The sequence below is a fragment of the Phallusia mammillata genome, chromosome 1 (assembly GCF_965637545.1).
Source record: "Phallusia mammillata chromosome 1, kaPhaMamm4.hap1.1, whole genome shotgun sequence".
Taxonomy (NCBI): Eukaryota; Metazoa; Chordata; class Ascidiacea; order Phlebobranchia; family Ascidiidae; genus Phallusia; species Phallusia mammillata.
In genome coordinates this window covers 12,865,997-12,891,979 of record NC_137252.1, presented here as the reverse complement: position 1 = coordinate 12,891,979, position 25,983 = coordinate 12,865,997, and the positions used below count along the sequence as shown (strand labels likewise).

Below are 25,983 nucleotides of genomic sequence, written 5' to 3'. Positions count from 1 at the left end.
ACTCAGCACACGACCCCGAATACTTTGTGACAGACAGACAAAGCCATAAAAGACCTTACATCAACGCTACTATTGCAAAGATTTGCGTCTATTTAGTTCGACCGGAGGCTAAAAATTGTATTGAACAACGATATTTTCGTTTAGCATTAGCAAGTAGACAGATTATGTCGTTTGCAATAAAAACCCGCTGTGATTTAATTTACGCTTTTAGAGCAAATGATTTGTTTGCAAATGAGTAATGTTTCAAAAAATGGCACTTTATATTCACTTCATGTTTGCATTTAACTTGACGTGGTTGCAGTTACCATTGTATTTTAATCCAACTGGATTTGCAAGATCAAATTTTCAACTATATTACAAAATAATGTTAAAATTTAGTTGTATCTTTCAGTGCAGAACAGTCATATTTTGGTAATTTTGAATTGGACTTAGGTTACTGTTATTAGTTTTATGTCTATATATGTTTCAGGATTTTTAACCAGCAAATATGCTGGCTGGTGGTGGGTCAGAATTGAAATGTTTCCTGTCTTTGGTTCTGGTGGAAATTGTCGTTTGGTCAAATGCTGTCGGTAAGTTTGAATGAACGATATTTGTAGCAAAAACAACGTTAATCCCTCGCTTCGTTATTAAAGTGTTCCATCTGCACTGGTATACCTCAAAATATTTTAAAATTAACGTAAAACTTAACGTAAAAACATAATTCCTGTATTGTATGAACTCTTTTAACACTGTATTTTGCTGCATTAGAGGTTTGCAAACACAAGCAGTTTAATAGTTGGATGCATAACAAGTTTGACCGGTTTTGAACTACACAACTGTCGAAAGGGCATCAGCCGCCAATTTGCATTGCTGATAATCTTCATTAAATCCTTTTAGAGAAAAAACGTGTCTATAACGAACACTTTGTCTTACACGAGTAGTTCTATTTAAATGGCATGGTTAACCACAGCTACAAAATCCGACATAACTCAACATGTTTTTAGAATCGAGCCAAGTTCGCGACACAACGGAACCTTGGCAATATTTCTGGTCAAGGTATTGTACAGTGGCGACATGCCTTTATAAAGTTCCGCATATGACTTCGTTAAAGCAACATTATTTAGCTGACAAACTCAGCACACTCAAACCATTCTGTGTATTTCTTATTGCAAACCACTGCGGATTTATTATTTACATTTTATATCGTGATTTATTTCTTGTTTAGAAATGTAGTGCCATATTTTCGGGCGAAGTCGATATCCGCAGTGGTTTGCAATCAAAAATACACAGACTGATTTGGGTGGACTGAATTTGTCAGCTAAGTAATGTCAATGTATATAACTAGAATCGTATGTTAAGCACCCGTGGATCAGGACAATTTCTGTATTAGTACATCTTTATTCGTTAAATCAAGTCAAAATGGCATTATAACATGTTAAAAATTGCCGGTTATTTACAACGCTGGCGACATTCGTAAAACAATACCATTGCAGCAGGGATCAGTGACTCCTTGCACGCGTCATTATCACGTAACAAGCAGTTTGGCAGGCGGCGTGTTTAAGGTTGCCGAACCCCAAATTAAAGTTCATCAAGGGTCGACCAAGCACGTTTACTCCTCAACCAGACTTGTTAGGTACTGGTAATTGAGATTAATGTGCGTCATAATTTTGTGTTGTTTACAGAAGCAACAATGACACGAACGACTTTATTGAAGGAACATTTGATGATGGATTTGTGTGGGGAGCTGGGTCATCTGCTTATCAGACTGAAGGAGCATGGAAAAAGTTTGGAAAAGGTAAAGCAACTCGTATACGCAATTTAATTTTCACCGAATCAACGAAATGGTATGTGACAAATGCCCATTTGTTTTTCAGGTCCAAGTTTGTGGGATAACTTCACACAAACGTCAGGAACGATTCCAGTATCAGATTTCATGAAAGCGAATCACGTACAAGAAAGTATAGTTGATGACAATTCCAGCTTGTCGACTGGAAATGTGGCAACAGATTCCTACTTTAAGACTTTATATGACGCACAGGTAAATGTCATATTTGTTTTTTATTAAAAACTTGTCACTAGCTAAATACCACTAGTTATGAAATATCCTGATTAAACGCCAAAGCGCAGAACAATTTCTAATTAGTAAATTTATATGACGCACAGGAGACGAAATAGAAGTATAAGCGACAAGAACAATTGAATCTCATAAACAAATAATGTAAAACAAATCAAATAACATACCTATTTTTCTTATTTAAGGTAACGAATGGATTAGATCTGCACATTAGGAGCCGAAATCCGCATGCACCTTAATACACTTTTACTTTAGCTTTTAGCGGGTCTCGGTACTTCTCATTATCGATTCTCGTTGTCATGGTCACGCATCTTTCCAAACGGAAACGTCGACGGAACCGAACAAGCAAATCAAATGGCGGTCGACCACTACAATGACGTCATCAATAAACTTATTTCGAGGGGGTTTACCCCCGTAGTGACGTTGTACCATTTCGACATGCCCTTGGTGTTAGCTGAACTCAGAGGTGAGTCGAATTGTTTTTTATCATTTTTTCAGAGTGTTACGACAGTGCTTATAAGCGCGGAGATTTCAAAGTTCAAAATAAGCCAAATTTACAGATAAGGCAGTATCTAAATAGTATAACTTTACAACAAAAAAGAATAACAAAAACAATGACAATTTACAACAAACAATGACGAAATAGTCGTTTTTCAGGTTGGCTCAATTCTAAATCTCGAAGCTGGTTCGAGCAATATGCCAACTTTTGCTTCAACACATTTGGCGATCGCGTAAAGGACTGGGTGACGATTCACGATCCCTATACAGTGGCGTGGAAGGGTTATGGAAGCGGGAAACATCCACCAGGTAACACAGCGTTAATTGCCGAAACAAACTTGCATTTAAAATGTATCCTTACAAAAAACTTTTTAAAACGGGATTAATTCGACTCTTTCAAGGCTCGAATTCACCGGAAAGCGACACATATAAAGTTGGAAAGAACTTGTTATTAGCGCACTCTGCAGCTTGGCAGATTTACAACAACCGCTATCGTTCATCACAAGCTGGAAGAGTAAGTGAGGCAATTTATATTTCAGCACAAGGCCACAAAGTATACTAGGTTTTAGAATTTTGCCTATCTTATGAGTATTACTTCTTTAAGGTATCAATCGCCCTTTCTTCCGACTGGTATGAACCTGCTGACGCCACCTCACAGCAGGACGTTGACGCGGCAATTCGAGCTTTGGAATTTCGACTCGGATTTTTCGCAAACCCGGTATTCGTAAACGGCGATTTCCCACAGATTATGAAAGACCAAGTAGCTAGCAAGTCAGCTCCGGGAGCCAGCTACCTTCCAACGCTTTCCGTAGATGAAAAAACTCGAATTAAAGGTAAAAATGCAAATATATGTATGAGTGACTGTAAAATACCAATTCTTTTTTCTTGGCTCCTAGTTGTAAACCATCGTTAGATAAATTCTTCTAGAAAAATTGTTTCCTTCTAAACATCCAACTATACCGCAACCAACACATGGTTTTGTATCCAAGGTTCTGCCGATTACTTCATCCTAATACCTGGCACTGCACAACTTGTCGCATACCACAATAACTCAGCATTACCACAACACTATTTGACACACCAGGTAGGAAACTTTGTAGGCAGTTCAAATACATTAATAAAACGCAAGACCCCTTTTTCAGCATCACTTTATTTTTTACTTATCAGGACGTAGCTTTGTCCAAAGACCCCAGTTGGCCCCTAAAGGGAGTTGACCCAACGAAGGCCCCGGTTTCTTGGTCAATTCGTCGCCTGCTTTATCTCACAAACGCTTTTTACGTCTTGCCATCGTCATCACCGACCGTGATGATGTCATCTATCGTAGTGTACGATCCCGGGTTCGCAACCGATGACGTCACGCAACTGGTTGACGATAGGGATCGCAAGGAGTATTACAAGTCGTATTTAAACGAAATGTTGAAGGGTAAGTTGTTTATATCACTAAACCAGTGGTTCTCAAACTTTTTTTCTTGCGGCGCCTCTGGAAAAGTTTTCTGGTCTTGCGACGCACCAGCAAATAAAAGTTAATGAGGAAACTGATTATGAAAGTTGTGTTTATTGATACAACCACCAAAAGCCACGAAACGGAACTATTCTGCGACGCCCTTGGAAAATTGAAACGACGCACCAGGGCGTCACGACGCACAGTTTGAGAACTACTGCACTAAAAAATTGGATAAGGTCTATGCTAAATTTGGCGGGTTTGTTAAGTTGAGTTAATATTCAACCCATAAGGAAAATCTTTCCAGCTTTGAAACTTTATAAAGGAACCTGCTTTTACACCGAGATCATATAATAGACATCATACAAATGGAGTTACGGGCACGCTTTATTGTGAATGAAATAATAGAGCTTTCCAATTTTACCAAAACATGTTTCTGTTTTCAGCTCAATATCGGGAATCTGTTTCTGTTGGAGGTTTTTATGCCCAGCTGCTGGACAGTTTTGAATGGGAACACGGTTATACCAGAAGAGCTGGTTTACATTACGTTGACTTCAACGATCCTGACAGGTGCAATAATTTATAATGTTGTCATTGGCCAAGTTTAACGTATTTCGACACAGATATAGTTAGTAAACAACTACCTTGAAAAAATAAAAGCAAAATTCCAACATAATGAACTGCGAAAATCTAGAAAAAGTTATTTTATTTTATTTGCATTGTTTTACGTTTAGACCGAGAACTCCCAAAAGTTCAGCGACATTCTACCAAGGTGTGGTAAGCAGAAACGGATTTGTAACTGGCCAGCCGTCAATGCAACCCACACCTTCATCACAAAGAAATCTCGTTGCCTCATCGGGATCCAGCTTCACTAAACTAGAGGCGTCGACCATCCCATCTACCGCAAGCATTTCTGTTTGGAAGGTTTGAAATTTGTTATCCATATAAGTTACTTGAAAAATGACGTCAATAAGATTTGAACCTAAAATTTTGGTTTTCGCCATATACAACAGTATTGCTAAAACTTACCCATAGTTACAAGGAACGTATAGTTAACAAGAAAACAGAACTGCTACGCTTATTACAAAATATATTGACACGCAGGAATTTAATGCTGTGCTACCAATCGCAAGAGATCGGTTCTACTACGGGACTTTTCCTGAAGACTTCACCTGGAGTGTATCTTCCTCAGCTTATCAGGTGAACTAGCTTAACTATTTTTTCAAACGAAAACTCGTCACAATTTGTTCCTAATGAATGTTTTAGATCGAAGGAGCTTGGAACGCAGACGGCAAGGGTGAAAGTATATGGGACAGATTTGTACACACTCCGGGCAACATTTTTACAAACCAAACTGGAGACGTTGCTGCTGATAGCTACCACAAAGTAATTTTAACGGTGTTTATCATTTATTGTCACAAAGTTCCGACATAATTCGTTTTTTATTCAGATTGCTGAAGATGTAAACCTTCTTAAAATGCTTGGCGTGAGTCACTATCGGTTTTCAATCGCATGGACCAGAATATTTCCTGATGGAACTAACGCCAATCTGAACCAAGCTGGTGTTGATTATTACAACCAACTGATCAACTCTTTAATTAATCGGGGAATCGAACCAATAGTTACACTTTATCATTGGGATTTGCCACAGGTTTGTACCTCACATACGGCAAACAAAACACATTTTAAACTTTACCCAAAGAACTTTAGTTTAATTACTAGAATCCTTTATGAATTGTTTTTTTTTTGGCAGACCTTGCAAGACGTTGGAAGTTTCCAAAACGACAGCATCATTCAACATTTTGTAAACTACGCGGACTTTTGCTTTAACACATTCGGAGACAGGGTTAAGGTTTGGATCACGTTCAACGAACCTTACATGACTTGTTGGTTTGGGTGAGTAACAAAACGTCTGTGTATGAAACTCTATTTGCAATGTGCTTGATTGCGCAGTAACGGAGTGGGCGTCTTTGCTCCTGGAACATCCGACGCACCGGGTACGACACCGTACCTGTGTGCCCACAGCATCATTAGGGCACATGCAAGGGCCTATAGACTTTACGAGAGTGATTACAAGAATTTGCAAGCTGGAAAAGTTGGAATAACTATGAGTAGCGATTGGGCCGAACCTAAAGACCAAAATAGTCAAGATGATGTGGCAGCTGCTGATAGAATGCTACAGGTATGATTGACTACAGTGAAATGCAGAAAATAGTTAGTAACTCTGATTTTTAATGTCATTAAAGTCAGAAAATAAAAACATAATATTTCAGTACATACGGTTCAACTTAAAAACAAGTGTTGTATGGGGAATATTCATATTTTTGTGACCGAATAAAATAAAACTCTCTTCTTGATTGAAGTCTCGTCTTGGCTGGTTCGCTCATCCGATTTGCAAGAACGGAGATTACCCTGAGATTGTTAAAAAGCAGGTGTCAGACAAGAGCGCCTTGCAAGGTTTGCCACATATGCTTTAGTTTTATGTCAAAAAACATTTGCTAATCTCTGTACGTTTTAGGTTTGGCCCAATCTCGATTGCCGGTTTTCACCGAAGCTGAAAAGCGAGAAATTCGGGGAAGTTACGACTTTTTTGGCGTAACAAGTTACACTTCGCGACTCGTTAATCATCAGCTAGAAGATTCATCAACTCCAAACTACAAAAATGACCGAGATACAAATGAGGTTTGGGTTTCAGTAATCTGCAAATCTGTAAAACCACAGACCGCCAAAACATTGTAGTTCAAGCTGCAAACGATAAAGCAAAACCTGTGTGGGCATTTTTTACAAGGCGTTAATTGTGAATTGTGTCAGATGCCGTGAAAATACTGATACAGCTAGTAATAGTAACAAACATGAAAAGTCTTTTAAAAAAAGTATTTTTCAGTCGCAAATGCCGTCAATCTTTAATTTGAAGCACATTAATATTTCTCAGGTCCCGATTCCTGGCACCACAACAGCCTATCCCTCTTGGCAGCAAATTGTTCCATGGGGTTTGCGTCGTTTACTAAACTGGATCGACAGGGAATATGGAAGCCCTCCTATATACATTATGGAAAACGGCGTGGGAAGTACCGACCCAACTTTGGACGACGAAGAAAGAGTAATGTTCTTTAAATCCAACATCAACGAAGCTTTGAAAGGTGGGTTGAATATGGTGGACCCAAACTTATATTACAACTTTTAACCTTCTGAGATTATGATTTAGCACTTCTGAATGTTTACAGCTCACACCCTTGACGGAGTTGATGTCCGTGGTTATTCTGCCCTGTCATTTTTGGACACGTTTGAATGGAATGTAGGTTACAGCGCAAAGTATGGTTTGTTCCGTGTTGATTTCAACGACCCAGCACGACCAAGAACACCGAGGCGATCATCTATCTTTTACAAGTAAGCGAATCAGTTTGCCTTGAATAATAATCCTGTGGAAAGCGACAAGAAAAAAAAACGCTCTTTGCTTTATTGTTGGACTCTTTTTTTCTAGCCAAGTGATTCGAGAAAACGGATTTCCTCCTTTGGAGCGCGACGAACGTTTGGTAGGGGAATTCCCTCCCGACTTTATTTGGGCAGTTGCTACGTCATCATACCAAGTACGTTCGCATAGAAAGTCTAGTGCAGTGGTTCACAACCTTTCGTGGACCATGGCCCCCTTAAAGTAACTTTTTGGCCTCGTGGCCCCCTTCAAGTTATCATGTAGGACCTGTGGCCCCCCTAAAATTTAAGTTAGATAGCAATCTCGCGTTGGAATGCGGTATTAATTTTGGCCCTAAACAATTAGTCTAATAGAGTAAATGAGCGTGATAAACCTCACTATAAACAAATAGTACGTGAAATAGTCGATTAAATTTGGAAATAAAGTAAAAGTAAAAGTGACGTTTAGTGGGTGTTTCTTGTGAATCTACGCCCGTGGCCCCCCGAAACACAGCTCGTGGCACCCCTGGGGGGCCATGGGCCCTCGTTGGGAACCACTGGTCTAGTGTATAAACACATGTTTCTAGTTCGGACAGAGGTTTAATCGGATTTGTTAAGAATAAAAACTAATTGGATAGTTAAATAAAATCATTACTGAAATATATTTCAATAAACGTTACTCAGATTGAAGGAGGTTGGCGAAGTGATGGAAAAGCTGTTGGAATTTGGGACAAAACATCTCACACTCCGGGACTGGTTGCTGTAAGCGATGTCTGTTAGCAAACTAAAAAGTCGCCTTTACATCAAAAAACTTGCAAGCTATTGCAATCCTTGTAATGTGAATAGATTTTTGTAAACAATGCTGTCTGTTTTGATTTAGGATGGACGAAACGGTGACGTCGCTTGTGACAGTTACAACAAAATTGACACTGACGTGGCGCTATTAAAGAGCCTTGGTGTGTCATATTACAGGTAGATTTATTTATTGTATAACTTTAAGTAGCAATCCTGAATTGGAATTGTTAGAGGTTGATTTCAAAGAATGATTATTTTCTTCTTTTAGATTCTCTCTATCTTGGCCGCGAATGGTTCCCACCGGTAACGTATCGGATGGAATCAACCCTGCCGCTGTGGATTACTACAATCGTTTAATTGACGCTCTTCTCGCTGCCAACATCAAACCAATGGTCACTCTTTATCATTGGGATCTGCCCTTGGTGTACCAGGTCGGATTTTGTTAAACTTGTCAATAATACCATTCAAACCAAAACACATGTGCAATGCCGTATGTCTTCAAAAATTATACAAATTGGTTTAAAACTGTAACGTCCCGTGAACGCGCCCCGGTTACAGCGCGGAACGTCACACGAGGGGGGGATTGAAACGCGATTCCTAAAGGTCTCCAACACGCAGTCCACACAGATAGGGTGTTTTGTAGATCTTATATTCAAACACTTTCAATGAAGAATGAAGAGGACGGTGGGAGGCGATAGAAACGAATAGGAAACGGTTTCTACAAAGACATGGCATTAGCACTGCGCTTAAAATGTAGGAATGTAACTTTAAGCTCACCAACTGTTATGGGAACCGGAAGAAAACAAATAACATGGGCGATCCCAGAAATCACTATCACACACCTAAATACACAATAAAACATGAGACCACAATATGCCATTATGACGTCATACACAATCCTTACCAAGCTATGTAGAGCAACAGTGTAGAAAGTCACGCTTCACGTGAGTATCGTACAAGAACGCTGCGTAAACAATTACAACTTTAGCAACTTGAATGAACCCAACTACACGTACAGTACGACTATTAAAAAAGGGAAATTACATTTTAGGTCATTGCAGTTTTGGCCAAGTTTCCAGCGGTTAGCATTCATTATGGTAATTCACAATATTGAGTCATTAAACACATATATATATACAAAGTGACTCACCAATAATCGTCAACACGACAATAAACAGCTTTTCTACAACAACCGACGCAACACCGTGCTCCACGGAAGTCAGCAACGAAAAGAACTAAACCACGTTGCGTTATCACACAAAACTGGCAGTCCATTGTTACGTCACACAACGCACTAGGTTACAACACAAGTTGTACTAAGGAAATGCGGGAATCTATAGAAATCGGCAATTACTGGCAAATAAGATGTAACAAAAACCACCACAGAATGTTTAAATGAATTAGCTGTTGTAATCTTTATAGGACACATTCGGTGGTTGGCCTAACAGCCAGATAATCGATTTGTTTGTGGATTATGCTGATGCTTGTTTTAACGCATTCGGATCTAAAGTGAAGAAATGGATCACATTCAACGAACCTTGGGTATTCACCGTGCTCGGATATTCTGTTGCAGTTCATTCGCCAAATCTCAGAGATTCTGGTCGTTCTGACTACAAAGCTGGGCACAATGTCCTGTTAGCTCATGCCAAGGCTTACCGGTAAAAGTTAAATTACTATGTTATACGCAATGTTACAAAAATGTAGCAAAATGAATTGACGTTGTTTAAAAAGTGGTATATACGCAGAAACAATGTTTTTTTAAGGTGTTTTGGGGGACCGAAACGGTCCCCCAAATTTCTCCAGCGTTTTCCCAAAATTTGGACTTGCAACTACAACTACAGTTTTTGGTATTTAGATGAAACACTTGCGGTCTCTTAAAACTACTTAGCGGTCACCCAAACCAAACCTTAAAAAAACCTTCAGAAACATTTGATTTTATAGATTTACCGATGTTCAAGTGTCAAAGCAAACACAATTTTTCGACTTCTCTTAGTTTCTTAGCCCACTTTCCGGTTTCACGCTTTACCCACACCCAACACACGTTGCCAACAGTTCAATAAAACATCACTCTTTGGCTCATAAAACTTCTGACAATCCAATATGTTTTCTTCCAGATTGTATCACGCAAAATATGCAGCTGAACAACAAGGAGAAGTCGCTATCACTTGCAACTGCGACTGGCATGAGGCTAGAAACATGTTTCGCGAAACCGATCACGATGCCAGCGATCGCGTTTTGCAATTCTTCTTAGGGTGGTGGGCTCATCCGATCTTTGTCAATGGGGATTACCCAGATGTTATGAAAGTAAAAACGAACACAGTTTGAAACGGGCTACTCTAAAATATGCAATACATAACTAGAACAAGAAATGCTTTGTACCTGCCTTTTTGACTAAAAAAAGTCTTAATATATAACTAAAATGTATTATTCAAACAATGTAATTAAGTTAAAATATAATGCGCAATCAATACAGTGCCCAAGCTTTATGCAAACGTCATTTATTCCAGTCAATATTATTTGCCACAAAAAGTGCGAAATACGCAAATACTGTAGAATAGTAAATTGCGTATTTCATAGCAGAAAGCGGATGAATGACATGCTACAGTAGGTTGGAATAGATTGCGTTTACATGAAGTCTGATTTTATTATTGTAGCTTAGTTCATTGTTGGTCATAGTTTGTGTATAGATTGCGTTTTTTGGAGCAGCCCCTACGAAACTGAAGTATTATACAGGAATACGTGGATGCAAGAAGCGCCGCCCAAGGCGAACCAGAATCCCGGCTTCCGAAGTTTACCGAAGAAGAGAAAATCCTCATTAAGGGAAGTGCAGATTTCTTCGGATTCAACCATTACACAACAAACCTGGCGTTTGATTCGTTTGATCCATCCTCAATAAATTCTGTGGGATATTTTGAAGATCCAGAGGCGGGAGCTGTTAAGGACACCACGTGGCCACAGTCAGCTTCATCTTGGCTTAAGGACGTAAGTGATTGTAGATTTTTTGGCTTAATCAGCTCTTGAGTGTGACATTAACCGATTCCAAATTACGCGAATTTTATTTAGGTTCCATGGGGCGTCCGTCGTCTTCTGTCTTGGATCAAGGATCAATATGGCGATCCTCCAATTCTTATCACTGAAAACGGATTCTCCGAAGAAGGTTCATCCGTGGAACTTAATGACTATTGGAGAAAAGATTTTTATCATGGCTACATCAACGAAGTGCTCAAAGGTTCAAAAGTTTATTATATAAAATAATAGGCAATATACCTAAATCCTTGCTTAGTCAGAAAACAAGGTTTGAATAAAAGTATTCCTGTAGAGTTCTTAGTGACATTGATGACAATGATGAGTATAAAGATTTAATTTTATAGATTTAGCGCGTTAGAAACTACGCAAAACGTTTCAGTTTTTATCTCACCAGTACATCTAATAACTTGATGTTTTTTAGCTATCAAACTTGACGGTGTAAACGTCACCGGCTACACAGCGTGGTCTTTGATGGACAATTTTGAGTGGGCAGAGGGTTACACCCAGCGATTCGGGTTACACTGGGTCAACTTCAGTGACCCGAAAAGACCCCGGATACCAAAACAGTCGACTCTCTGTCTAAAGGAAATTATTAGCCAGTCCTACCCAGCGGAAGGATTGCCTGCCTGCATGAGCTATCCTAACGTGACATCCCCAGTAGAAGATCGTACCAAAAAAGTAAATTTTTTGGGCGTGGTTTTGAATAAAGAGGATTCTCAAACGGCACTGCATGTTCTTTTAGCAACATCTATTGCGTTTTTCGTAACAACCTCCGTTGCTGGTAAGTTTACTGCGTCAATATGTACTTTCTGATGAACTTTCAACGTTGCAAACCTAATAACCTTTTTTATTTACAGTATTTTATTGGAGCCCGATTTTTGGATAGTTCACGAATCTGCAATGAACAAGAAATCATGATTTGTCAAACATTTGCTGATGGTCATTGTGTAAAAGTTTCAAACAATAAATTTTAGACTTGCAGATTTCAGATTTGATGTGATTATGTTATACACCAGATGGTATATAAGCCAACTATTTAAACATTCTTTCATTCTTAAAAAAATTAAAGATATTATTTAAATATATTTCTTTCAAGATAGTATTTAGTCACAATACAATCAGCTGTTATCCATGTCATTCAATTCCATGGTTTTGTGCGTATTTTACTGTTTTGGATTGTGTAATGATTTCAAAGGCCATTACTTGAAATCGTTTGACTGAAAATATTTTCGTGTACGATGTGCTGACAACCACGTATTGAACGCAACGATTAATTACCCGGGCGGAAGGGATGACCTTCAGTTTGTTGTTGATTGTTGACGGATCCTGTAAAATACGTGACCTGTAAAATACATTCGTGCTGCGGGAATGAAAATAGGATGTTCGGGCGCATTTTGATTAACAACCAACTTAATCGACAATTAAAGCCACAAAAGTTTTTCTTGCTTTAAAATATTGAACATAGAAAAAACGCAATACCTCTGCCAATGCATAGAAAATTGTTTATGCATGCTAGCAAGCTGCAAGAAATAAATATACGGTAAGGTCATTTTTCATCCTTGTAGAGATAAGTGGCAAGAGTTTAAGACATGGTTAAAAAACATAGTTGCACTGCACGAACTGCCAACGGCAAAATGTCAAAACGATTGCTCAAAAAAAAGTTCGTGTAAAGTGCACCCTCAGCGAAGGTTTGCCTTTTTGAGTTTCTAGATAGCCAACCCGCATTTTTTGTGCTTTTCGGCAGCCAAGGGCGGTATTTGCGGCGTTTGATTGTAATCTTAAATTAAATCGCATCTTATGGGAACCCGAATCGATAAAGGGGATTAGTATCTTCTTGAATGGGAGCTAAAAGTTTTGCTGCGTTGGGAAGGTCTTGAATATTTATAACACAAGTTTACAGGTATTATGGTGTTCCCGGCATTTGTGCAGCACTCTTAAATCAGGCCTCATAAAAATATAAATGTTTAATATCATTTTTCTGTTGCAATGGTATTTTGTAACACCTCCTATCAAAACAACTTGAAGTGGAATGAGGTTCTCAACTGGGGGGTAGATGTAATCCCCAAGGGGTAACGTTTGACGCTCAGAATTTGCTCAGAATATCAAGTACACATGCTAGTAACGTTTTGCTAATAACGTCACCAACACGGAACGTCTTGACACTTTTTTTCTGTTTGTAACAACGTATAACTTAGAAGTAAATTTCATCTTCGAACGCGACCACGGGTTAACCCCCCAAAAAAGCGTAAAAAACTCGAAAGCAACGCCGGTCAATTGCCCGTTGGGTTCAAGCAAGAGTGTGTTTCATCCCTGCAGGTTGCAAACCGGTTTAAGCGGATTTTGCGCGAAACGATTTTTTTCGTTGAATAAAATACAACAACTATACGCAGCATATGGCTGCAACACGATTTTCCTGAGAATGGCTGCCGGCGCCGTTTTGCAATAAAATCATCTCTGTAATCAACAAACTTAAATAGGCTGCCGGTGGCCCAGTGTTCCGCAGCCACAAAAAGGTGAAGTAAAGTTAAACACGCTTTGGGAACGGCAAAAGTTAAACGCGCTAAGTTAAACACGCTTTGGGAACGATGCAAGCCGAGAAAAAAAGAAAGCAGAGAAAAAGATATCTTATAGAAGAGTACTTCACAGACGTTTGCAATAGGATAAAAGAGCCCTACCGAAGGGATTAGATAGAGTGAACCTTTGCTGTCAACCCTGCAATAAAGATGCAATACGAAAAATCACGTGACGCCTTCGTCTTATTAGTTCTTGAGCTTCTGTTAAATGTGAATACAATTTCAGACTTAACAATCTATGCAAAAACGTTTCTTGTGCCCAGTTTTAAGGTTTTAAACACGCAGCACTCCAATATTTTTTCTGCGGCCCGCGAAGCATTTTAAAGTTTTAGGCTGTGTTTTACTGTAGGGGTCAATCAAGTGCCCGACTAGCGAGTTAAATGTGATACTTTGATTTCGAAGTAGAGACACTGAAATGTTTGCAATGCTTTATAAAGAGAGGCTGGAATGATTAATTGCGGCAAGAGTTTGTTTTTGCTATTGTGCTGCGTCAAAGGTTTTGCCAGAAAAGAAGTTTGAGTACAAAACTCCTGCATAAAACGGTTATGATAAAATTTACGCTTTCAGTGAAGATTGTTTGCATTCAAGCATTTATATAAAGGCCACTTTATTTGGACTTGATGTTTGCATTTAAGCTCTGTGTAGTTGCGGTTACAATTGTTTTACAGAAACACTGGATTTACAAGCATTAAAAACGACTTTATTCTGAAACTGGTTAGTTTTGTTAGCTAATATAATTCAGTGCTTTAGGTACAGCAGTCTCATATTTTTAAGTACGACGCCATGATATATTTTTTCTTACTGCTATAACTTTATGTTAATACATTGCAGGATTTTCTACCAGCAAATATGTTGGCTGGTGGTAGATCGCAATTGAAATGTTTTCTGGCTTTGGTTCTGGTGGAAATTGTCGTTTGGTCCAGTGTTGTAGGTGAGTTTGCATCAATCAAACTTTGCAAACACAACAAGCTGTTTTTAAACTTTAATGATGTTATCAAGATAGCGAATTTGAACCTATTTGCAACTTTTTTTCTGGTATGTTTTTTCCACCTTAACACTGTGCCTTACTGCATTAAACTAACAAAGATAAGAAGATTATATTGAATTAAACTTAATCGCTCGGTATACTGAGTTTGACCGAAATAAAACGCGTTTGGCAGGGTTTGAACTACACACAGGTGTCTGATAAACATCGCTCACGAGGTTGCTATGCTGACATTATAAAATCTATTTTAAACAGTAGCCTATGACCGTATGTCTGACCGCAACCGGCCACAACGTATAAGTGGCTTAATTAGGCCCATTTCATCTTAGAATTCACGCATATTGAAATCTGACCTTTTCTTTGAGGGTGTGTGGCATGTATAACACCAACTGTAAGCCTCTACCTAACACGATTTGTTTTTAGATTCCATTGAAGTTCGCAACACAACCGAACCTTGGCAATATTTTTGGTCAAGGTACGCGAATTGTCCAGGGGCGTCATATAAATCTGTTCCTAACTTTCAACGAAATGATCTGCCGAGTGATGAGAGTTATATAATGACATTTTTTAATAGAGTATACTATTGAATATACATTTTTTAATTACTGCTTGGGTATCTACTGATAATGACATCAGTGTCACCTGTTTCATAGATCAGCCGTGACGCCGTCCAACCAATCTATTTTCAACACTTACAAAATGTTCACACAAAAGCTCAGCCAACCATATTTAATTCTAGTAATTTAGAACCTTCAAGTTCAGCATAAAACATTGGTGACCAGATAACCAGTAGATTTGACGTGCTGTTGTACGCAGTGTCATTTAAAAAAAAAACTGTAACGTCAAGGTGTGACGTAATAAATCGGTTGGATGTTGTTACAATTTTGGTATCATTATTATAAAGATATAAAATTGTTGTGCACAACTGCAATAATTTACATGCAGAAGCGACAATGACACAAGCGAATTTATTGAGGGAATATTTTACGATGGGTTTGTGTGGGGAGCTGGGTCATCTGCTTATCAGACTGAAGGAGCATGGAAAAAGTTTGGAAAAAGTAAAGCAACTCGTACATGCAATATTTTTTGGCATTAAAACTTTAGTACTTTTAGAAATAGCAAATACCGGGGTTACTTTGGCTTCTGATAAAGTTTGGCACATTTGTTTTTTAGGTCCAAGTTTGTGGGATAACTTCACACAAACGTCAGGAAAGATTCCAGTATCAGATTTCATGAAAGCGAATCACGTACAAGAAAGTATAGTTGATGACAATTCCAGCTTGTCGACTGGAAATGTGGCAACTGATTCCTACTTTAAAACTCTATATGACGCACAGGTAAACAGGATCAGATTGTATAAGCAAACAATTTTAAAATTAATCCGAAAAGTATTAGAAAACTTGCATATAAATCTTACAAATACCAAAAAAATGTAAAAAGCAAATAAGTTATATTTTTCTATTAGCTTTTAACTGGTCTCGGTACTTCTCATTATCGATTCTCGTTGTCATGGTCACGCATCTTTCCAAACGGAAACGTCGACGGAACCGAACAAGCAAATCAAATGGCGGTCGACCACTACAATGACGTCATCAATGAACTAATTGCGAGGGGGTTCACCCCCGTAGTGACGTTGCACCATTTCGACATGCCCCTGGTGTTAGCTGAACTCGGAGGTGAGACAAGTGTTTTTTTTATGTAGGAGGGACTTCTAAAAGCAGCAAATCTTTGTCGTATTTAACAAAAAAAAACTTGTAAGGTTCAAAAGCATCGGAAAACCTGTAAAATACAAATTAAGAAATATACTGGCTCAAACAGACGCAAAAAAGCGTCATTCTCGCACATTACAGCAAATGTTCACATACAGTGCAAAAATTTGAAACTTACAACAAATTGGCTCCTCTGTTATAGGTTGGCTCAATTTTAAATCTCAAAGCTGGTTCGAACAATATGCCAACTTTTGCTTCAACACATTTGGCGATCGCGTAAAGGACTGGGTGACGATGTACGATCCCTATACAGTGGCGTGGAAGGGTTATGGAAGCGGGAAACATCCACCAGGTAAAAATTAACTGCCGATAAAGCGTGCGTTTTACAAAAAGGCTTTGAAAAAACAGTAAGGATTATACCTTAAACCGACTTTTTCAGGGCCCAGTTCACCGGAAAGCGACACATATGAAGTTGGAAAGAACTTGTTGTTGGCACATGCTGCAGCTTGGAAGATTTACAACAACCGCTATCGTTCATCACAAGATGGAAGGGTAAGGTCCCAAATTTATTCCCAAAATTGGTATATGGTTTTAACATTTCGCCCAAATCAACATTAGTGGCCGTCTTCTTTTAGGTATCAATCGCCCTTTCTTCCGACTGGTATGAACCTGCTGACGCCACCTCGCAGCAAGATGTTGACGCCGCAATTCGAGCTTCGGAATTTCGACTCGGATTTTTCGCAAACCCGGTATTTATAAACGGCGATTTCCCACAGATTATGAAAGACCAAGTAGCTAGCAAGTCAGCTGCGGGAGCCAGCTACCTTCCAACGCTTTCAGCTGAAGAAAAAACTCAAATTAAAGGTATAATATCTCTGTAAAAATCTGAAGATCGGCAATCGTATGTGTGGTTCCCTTCAGAAGTACTCTTCATAAAAAAACAATTTCCATTTCGTAATGTATCAAAATGTATAGCAATCAATACCTGTTTTGTATCCAAGGTTCTGCCGATTGTTTCATCTTAATACCTGGAACTGCACAACTTGTCGCATACCAAGATAACTCAGCTGTATCACCACAAAACTACTGGACACACCAGGTAGATAATGTGAAAAAGTCTGTCCTTTTCATTGTGTTGCTTGTAACTGGAAATACAAACGTATTGCATTTTTTTTATTCAAAAGCAAAACTGCACAAAACCTCGGAACAAAACTATTTTTTTGTCATGGTTAGGCCAAACAATTAATTCAGAAACTTTGCAGGGCGGTTGAAAGATATTAAAAATGCAATGTACTAACTGTTTCAACAACAACTCGTTTTAACTTATCAGGACTTAGCTTTATCCAAAGACCCCAGCTGGCCCCAAACGGGGGTTGATCCAGCCCAGGCTCCAGTTCCATGGTCAATTCGTCGCCTGCTATATCTTGCAAACGCCTTTTACGTCTTGCCATCGTCATCAGCAACAGCGATGATGTCACCTATCGTGGTTTACGACTCTGGATTTGCAACTGATGACGTCACAGAGATGCTGGACGATACGGACCGTAAAGAATATTACAAGTCTTACATCAATGAAATGTTGAAAGGTGAATATCACTAAAGAGTTGAACAGGATTCGTGGCATTAATAAATATTTCAAGTTTTAAAACTTTTTAAAATCTAAAGGAACCTTCGTCAAAATCAAGGGAAATCGTATTATATATGTTACAGATGATTGAACAAAGCGAATTACAGACATGCTTCGAGTTTTATCTGAAAGCATTGCACTTTTTCAAACTCTAAGAAAACGTTTCGTGTTTTCAGCTCAATATCGGGAATCGGTTTCTGTTGGAGGTTTTTATGCCCAGCTACTTGACAGTTTTGAATGGGAACACGGTTATACAAGAAGAGCTGGTTTACATTACGTTGACTTCAACGATCCTGACAGGTTCAATATCATGTTGTGATTGGTTCAGTTTAACGTAACTCGACATAGATATATGTCAATAAACAACTGCTTTAAACAAAGTGACAACATAAAAAAAAAACAGTGGAAATCTAGAAAGTCTCTAATTTTTGCATGTTTTCGCGTTTAGACCAAGAATTCCCAAAAGTTCGGCGACTTTCTATCAAGGAGTGGCAAGCAAAAACGGATTTGTTACTGACCAGCCACCCACAAATTCAATGCAATCCACTTCTTCATCAACAAGGGACGGCATTGCCTCATCAGAATTCAGCTTTACTAAACTAGAGGCGTCGGCCATCCCATCAGCTGCAAGCGTCTCAGTTTGGAAGGTTTGAAGTTTGTTATACTTATGATAGGTACCATTCTAATGCATTGGATCTTATGTTCTTGCTCTGATATTGGATTTGTGCACAAACAACTTGTATAACTTAGTAGCAGCGGTTATGGACTGGATATAAAGCAAACTTGGACTATAAATTTATTGGCACGCAGGAATTTAATGCTGTGCTACCGATCGCAAGAGATCGTTTCTACTACGGGACTTTTCCTGAAGACTTCACTTGGAGCGTATCTTCCTCAGCTTATCAGGTAAAACCGACTTGACAACAATCATTCCAGCTATCAAAGCACATAAAGTTAGGCTATTGGAAAAATGGCATTTAAACCGTGGCAAATGTTTTAGATTGAAGGAGCTTGGAACGAAGACGGCAAGGGTGAAAGTATATGGGACAGATTTTCACAGACTCCCGGCAACAAAAATCAAACTGGAGACGTTTCTGCTAATAGCTACGACAAAGTAATTTGTGACATAATCCCATGGTCATGAGTGTTTGATTACAAATGTGATTCGTTTTCTTTTTTTCAGATTGCTGAAGATGTAAACCTTCTCAAAATGCTTGGCGTGAGTCACTACCACTTTTCAATCGCATGGACCAGAATATTTCCTGATGGAACTAACGCCAACCTGAATCAAGCTGGTGTTGATTATTACAACAAATTGATCAACTCCTTAATTATTCGGGGAATAGAACCAATAGTTACTCTTTACCATTGGGATTTGCCACAGGTTTATACTTTGTATGCGTCAATCCTAAACATGCTTTAATTTTTTTGTTCTGTGAAAAAACTGGCGGTTTCTGATGGTTATACGTGTCTACATTGTCTTGTACCTACATTTTCGTTTACTGTGACACTAAAACGTTGTTCTACAGCTAATGCTTTCAGTGCGATATATTTGTGACTGATCTGCACGAAGCATTATTGGTTAGGACGATTTTGACATTAGCACATCCATAGTACCTAAACCAGGGGTCGGCAACCCCTGGCACGCGTGCCAACATTGGCACGCGAGAGGGTTTTTCATGGCACGCCAACTGATTTGCATGTTTGTATTGAAGTAACAATTTAACATGTTACACTGCTTGTTTCTTGTTTTACTATGCCATTGCCTTAAAATTTTGCCTTACATGCACAAAACACTCAGCTTTCTCTTTACTATTAATAACTGCTGGCACGCAGTACTATTATTTAGCAAAACGTTGGCACGCGAGGTCATTAACACATGGAAATAAAAAGCAAATTGGCACGCGTCGTGTAAATGGTTGCCGACCCCTGACCTAAACCCTTGATGAAATTAAGCTGTTGTTTAACGTTTCGACAGGCCTTGCAAGACGTTGGAGGCTTCCAAAACGATAACACCATTCAAAATTTTGTCGACTATGTGGATTTTTGCTTCAACACATTCGGAGACAGGGTTAAGGTTTGGAACACATTCAATGAACCTTACAAGACTTGTTGGTTGGGGTGAGTAAGAGAACAAATTCACAAAACAAAACTTTTCTTGCTATGTACCTGATTGCGTAGTAACGGATTGGGCGTCTTTGCTCCTGGAACATCCGACGCACCGGGTACGACACCGTACCTGTGTGCCCACAACATCATTAGGGCACATGCAAGGGCCTATAGACTTTACGAGAGTGATTACAAGAATTTGCAAGCTGGAAAAGTTGGAATAACTATGAGTAGCGATTGGGCGGAGCCGAAAGATCAAAATAGTCAAGATGACGTGGCAGCTGCTGATAGAATGCTACAGGTATGATTGATAGTGCAGCATCATATTTTTTAAGTCAAGTAACAACTTGTATTGTCTTTGTTTAAGTCTCGTCTCGGTTGGTTCGCTCATCCGATTTGCAAGAACGGGAATTACCCAGAGATCGTTAAAAAGCAGGTGTCAGACAAGAGCGCCTTGCAAGGTTTGTCACTTGTGCTTCAGTTTTTTTTATCAAGAAGAAAACATTCTCAAGTTCTGCATCTCAGGTCTGCCAGAATCTCGACTGCCGGTGTTTACCGAAGCTGAAAAGCGAGAAATCGCAGGAAGTTACGACTTCTTTGGCGTAACAAGTTTTACTTCGCGACTCGTCAACCATCAGCTGAAAGATTCGTCAACTCCAAATTACGAAAATGACCGAGATACAAATGAGGTGTGGGTTTTGATATTTTGATCCGTAAGACAACCAACCGCTAAAAGCATTGTTTTTTCAGCGCCGACGTAGGCTAGGCACTTATAATTAGCTCACACAATTGTTAAGGCCCTGTTGGAAACGAACTTGGTAGCTTCAAAATAATAGTGGAGCGGCTTAGGTTATATAATTTGTTTTTACGCATTAATAAGGAAAATACAATAGGCTGCAGTCCCGGAAAGACTCCTGTCGTGGGTTCAAATCCCACCGCTGACTAGATTTTTCTAGCCTATACGCCTTGTCATATGGTGGTGAATGCTTGGTGACCGGTTGGTTCGATATGGCGCCTTCAATCGGCCTGACACCATGATAACTCTCAGGTCCCGATTCCTGGCACGACTACAGCCTATCCACCTTGGCAGCAAATTGTTCCATGGGGTTTGCGTCGTTTACTAAACTGGATCGACAGGGAATATGGAAGCCCTCCAATATACATTGTGGAAAACGGTGTGGGGAGTACCGACCCAACTTTGGACGACGAAGAAAGAGTAATGTTCTTCAAATCCAACATAAACGAAGCATTGAAAGGCGAGTTTACTATGGTGGACAATTTTCAATTGACATTTTCCTTGTTTAAAATTTCGAACATACTGTTTACAGCACATACCCTTGATGGAGTTGATGTCCGTGGTTATTCTGCCTATTCATTTCTGGACGGCTTTCAATGGAATTTCGGTTACAGCGCAAAGTTTGGTCTGTTCCACGTCGATTTCAACGACCCAGTGCGGCCCAGAACACCGAGGCGATCATCTATCTATTACAAGTAAGCCAAAATCAGAAGAAAAATCATTACATCTTAACCCAGCAAAATAAGGTTAGATATTAACGGATTTGCTTAATTGGTTTTTCAGCCAAGTGATTCGTGAAAACGGATTTCCACCTCTAGAACGCGACGAACGCTTGGTAGGAGAATTTCCTTCCGACTTTATTTGGGCAGTTGCTACGTCATCATATCAAGTACGGCTTTTCAGTCTGATATATCACATCCGGAGTTGGGGTTTAATCAAAATCAGAATAAATTTAATGTTTATTCAGATTGAAGGAGGTTGGCGAAGTGATGGAAAAGCTGTTGGAATTTGGGACAAAACATCTCACACTCCTTGGCTAGTTGCTGTAAGTAACTCAATTCAGCAGTTAGCCAACAAGTCGAATATACACATTTAACACTTTTTATCGTGGCAATCCTTGTAAAAAGGTATGTGAATTGGGTGATTATTTTTTTGGTTTCTCATAGGATGGTAGGAACGGCGACGTCGCTTGTGACAGTTACAACAAAATCGACACTGACGTAGCGTTATTAAAGAATCTTGGGGTGTCTTACTATAGGTACTATATTTATTTTGTTACCTTTGTGCAAAAGGAATATCTTAAATCCAATCGTTGGTGCCTTTTTGTAGATTCTCTATATCTTGGCCACGAATGGTTCCAACCGGTAACGTATCGGATGGAATCAACCCTGCAGCTGTGGATTACTACAATCGTTTAATTGACGCTCTTCTCGCTGCCAACATCAAACCAATGGTCACTCTTTATCATTGGGATCTGCCCTTGGTGTATCAGGTTAGAGTTAATTTTTTGAAAAACTGGTCAATGCACCAAAACAATTGTGCAAAGTCGATGATGTTCCAAACCTTTTATTAACAAAAACATACAAAAAAGCTTTTGCTACCTTTTTAGGATACATTTGGTGGATGGCCTAACAGCCAGATAATCGATTTGTTCGTGGAATATGCTGATGCTTGTTTCAACGCATTCGGATCCAAAGTAAAGAAATGGATCACATTCAACGAGCCTTGGGTATTCACCGTGCTCGGATATTCTGTTGCAGTTCATTCGCCAAATCTCAGAGATTCTGGTCGTTCTGACTACAAAGCTGGGCACAATGTCCTGTTAGCTCATGCCAAGGCTTACCGGTAAAAGTTGACATGATATATTACAAGCAACATTTATCAACGTAAAATTATGTTTCATTCAATTTTGGTATACATTGTTTTTCACATGCCACAAGCAAAAGAACAATTAAATCACTTAAAAAGTTTGGATAAATTGCGGACCGCCAGTACACATCAACGCAAAGTACAATAATTATGTACAAAAGCAAATATTTCAAAATTACTCTAACTTCTAAGACAAAACTTACCGGCAACGAAAACGTCAGTACTGATGGATTTAGACACGACAGCAATAAAAGCAACATTTTCCAGTTCATCATTTGGCATGAAATAGATTCAGTACTTAACTTTATCGTTGCCTGAACATAACGATTTACACTTTTCAACAACACATGAAAGCTACAACCGGCGAACCACAACGCATTAAACGCAACTTACAAACTAATTGCAAAATTGGTATACAGTGAAAAGGCAGTTGACGTCAGTCAATAGAACGCTGATTGTCTTATCAATTGTGACATCTTAGGACAATTGTTACGTTGGTAGAACTACTAACACTGAGCTTGGGCTGGCCCCCGCTCTGGGAATTTCTGGTAGGTGGCGCTAAGGAGCATAGGCGTTTATGGTGCTGACTCAGCAATTATTCTTACCATAAACCCAAACTGCTCTAACAGCACCATAAACGCCAATGTTCCTTAGCGCCACCTACCAGAAATTCCCAGAGCGGGGGCCAGCCCAAGCTCAGTGTTAGTAGCTCTACCTGTTACGTTAGCCTGAGAAAGTTTGAAATCACATCGGTTGGGGAAAATAACATAATAGGAAGAAATATTAATTCGTCAGATTAGCTTTTTAAGTTTCCATGCAAAGGGATTTTTCTCATTAACTTACAATTACGTTTGCGCATTTCCCTGTTTACACTGCCACAAAGTCGACGAACATTATGCCAAATTTGGTTACAGACTCACTCTTTGATTGATAAAGTTCCTAACAACCAACAATTTGTCTTTATCATCAGATTGTACTATGCAAAATATGCAGCTGAACAACAAGGAGAAGTCGCTATCACGTGCAACTGCGACTGGCATGAGGCTAGAAACATGTTTCGCGAAACCGATCATGATGCCAGCGATCGCATTTTGCAGTTCTACATGGGTTGGTGGGCTCATCCGATCTTTGTCAATGGGGATTACCCGGACGTTATGAAGGTACAGACTGTAAATTTCACAAAGCTGTTGCGATCGAAAATGTTACGGACATGTATGATTTAATACATGTAATTTGTTGAAACAAATGTTGGGCAGGAACTAATTGATGCGCGAAGTGCCGCCCAAGGAGAACCCGTCTCCCGGCTTCCGAAGTTTACCGAAGAAGAGAAAAACCTTATTAAGGGAAGTTCGGATTTCTTCGGTTTTAACCACTACACGACCAACTTGGCGTTTGATTCGTTCCACCCATCGTCAATCAATTCCGTGGGATACTTTCAAGATCAAGAGGCGGGAACCACGAAGGACACTACTTGGCCACAATCGGCTTCATCTTGGCTCAAAGACGTAAGACGATGTTTAATAGAACGCACACATATTTGTTCAAACGTACAAAATACAAAACTGTTTGGTAACTGGTTTCCAACAAGAATTGAAGTTAGACATTTAAAATGCTCTATCCTACATTACGGTTTATTCTCATAGGTTCCATGGGGTGTCCGTCGTCTTCTCTCTTGGATTAAGGATCAATATGGCGATCCTCCAATCCTTATCACTGAAAACGGATTCTCTGAAAAAGGCTCATCCGTGGAACTTAATGATTATTGGAGGACAAACTTTTATCATGGCTACATCAACGAAGTGCTCAAAGGTTGAAATAGAATATTGAGTAGACTAGTAGAAAATTCATTGAGTAACAGTTTGTTGTGCCAACGAACATTCCGTTGGGTTAAGACATTACTTGCAAGTCACAAGGCTGCAGCTTGGAAAATTACTCACCTACATTAATTAGCACATATTGTTTCTTGTTGTTTAGCAATCAAACTAGACGGTGTAAATGTCACTGGCTATACAGCCTGGTCTCTGATGGACAACTTTGAGTGGAATTCGGGTTATAGCGAGCGATTCGGGTTACATTGGGTCAACTTCAGTGACCCGGAACGACCCCGGATACCTAAGAAGTCGACTCTCTGCCTGAAGGAAATTTTCACCAAATCGTACCCTGCTGAAGGATTGCTTGCCTGCATGACCTTTGACAACGTGACATCCCCAGTTGGAGGTGTTGACAAAAAAACAAACTTCCTTGGTCTAGATCTGGATAAAGATGATTCCCAAACGGCCTTGTACATTCTCTCTGCAACAACCATTGCGTTTTTCGCTACAACCTCTATGGCTGGTAAGTTTGTCCCACTAACCGTTCATATGTAGGCTACTTGTCTTATAAATCAAACTTGAAATGGATGCAAACCTTATAAATCGTTTTTATTTACAGTATTTCTTTGGAGTCCAATTTTTGGTTAGTGCACGAATGGTGCCTTAACCAAGAAAACAGAACATGACAACTATTTTCTGATGAAAATTTTGAAACAACAAATTTTGTACTTTAAGATTTGATGTATCTGTTAGCAAGCACGTATCAACCCATTTCGGCAATCTTCCAAACTTCAACTCAAAAAATAAATTTCTTCTTCTGAACATGTTCTTCGTTGTTATTTTGGTATCCATGCCATGGTATGTTTTTACTTCTCAGTTCTTCTCTTAGGCGACAATGTTTCTTTAGTGTGATGCGTAATCTCAACACGATTTCTCTAACGCGGGCGTCGGATCACATATCAATTGATTTTTTCGATGTCGTGACGTGTTTACAACCAAGTGTTGTTATAAACACAATAACGCTAGTTGTTTTACACCAAACGTGATATAAGGTCAATGAATTTTAACGACTGCGGAAATTTTGTTTAGCAGCAAAACGGTGACATTTCAGTTTCCGCTAGGGTACATTTTGACGTCAGTAACGTCTAAATTGAGTAGGACGTTAAATACCGACAGATACAAAAGCCCAAAATTGAACACCCAATAGGAAGCAAATAAAACAAATAACGAGATACTGTGATTAAGAGACAAATGCTGCATATCTAACTGTGCCGCTCAGGAC

The 25,983-nt window shown here is 39.3% G+C and overlaps 1 protein-coding gene across 1 annotated transcript; it reads left to right on the top strand.

Annotated features, from left to right (window-relative positions):
• Window positions 1–431: 431 nt before the first annotated feature.
• LOC145232309 (uncharacterized) lies at window positions 432–25,349 on the top strand. The gene is made up of 60 exons (XM_080096937.1): window positions 432–569; window positions 984–1,035; window positions 1,662–1,774; window positions 1,854–2,017; window positions 2,309–2,519; window positions 2,711–2,860; window positions 2,953–3,065; window positions 3,156–3,384; window positions 3,541–3,635; window positions 3,719–3,974; window positions 4,439–4,562; window positions 4,727–4,916; window positions 5,097–5,192; window positions 5,259–5,378; window positions 5,443–5,643; window positions 5,746–5,888; window positions 5,946–6,174; window positions 6,356–6,449; window positions 6,511–6,674; window positions 6,925–7,132; window positions 7,217–7,379; window positions 7,474–7,579; window positions 8,085–8,162; window positions 8,281–8,372; window positions 8,464–8,626; window positions 9,618–9,853; window positions 10,310–10,499; window positions 10,929–11,177; window positions 11,259–11,424; window positions 11,644–12,003; window positions 15,204–15,255; window positions 15,726–15,838; window positions 15,954–16,117; window positions 16,246–16,456; window positions 16,692–16,841; window positions 16,929–17,041; window positions 17,125–17,353; window positions 17,491–17,588; window positions 17,820–18,075; window positions 18,293–18,416; window positions 18,565–18,763; window positions 18,927–19,022; window positions 19,117–19,230; window positions 19,300–19,500; window positions 20,095–20,237; window positions 20,298–20,526; window positions 20,593–20,686; window positions 20,751–20,914; window positions 21,274–21,481; window positions 21,554–21,716; window positions 21,805–21,910; window positions 21,989–22,066; window positions 22,188–22,279; window positions 22,351–22,513; window positions 22,631–22,866; window positions 23,861–24,050; window positions 24,147–24,395; window positions 24,534–24,699; window positions 24,865–25,224; window positions 25,321–25,349. Exons 1-60 carry the CDS (start codon window positions 488–490, stop codon window positions 25,347–25,349), a joined length of 9,627 nt encoding a protein of 3,208 aa, XP_079953063.1. The 5' UTR covers window positions 432–487.
• Window positions 25,350–25,983: the final 634 nt, after the last annotated feature.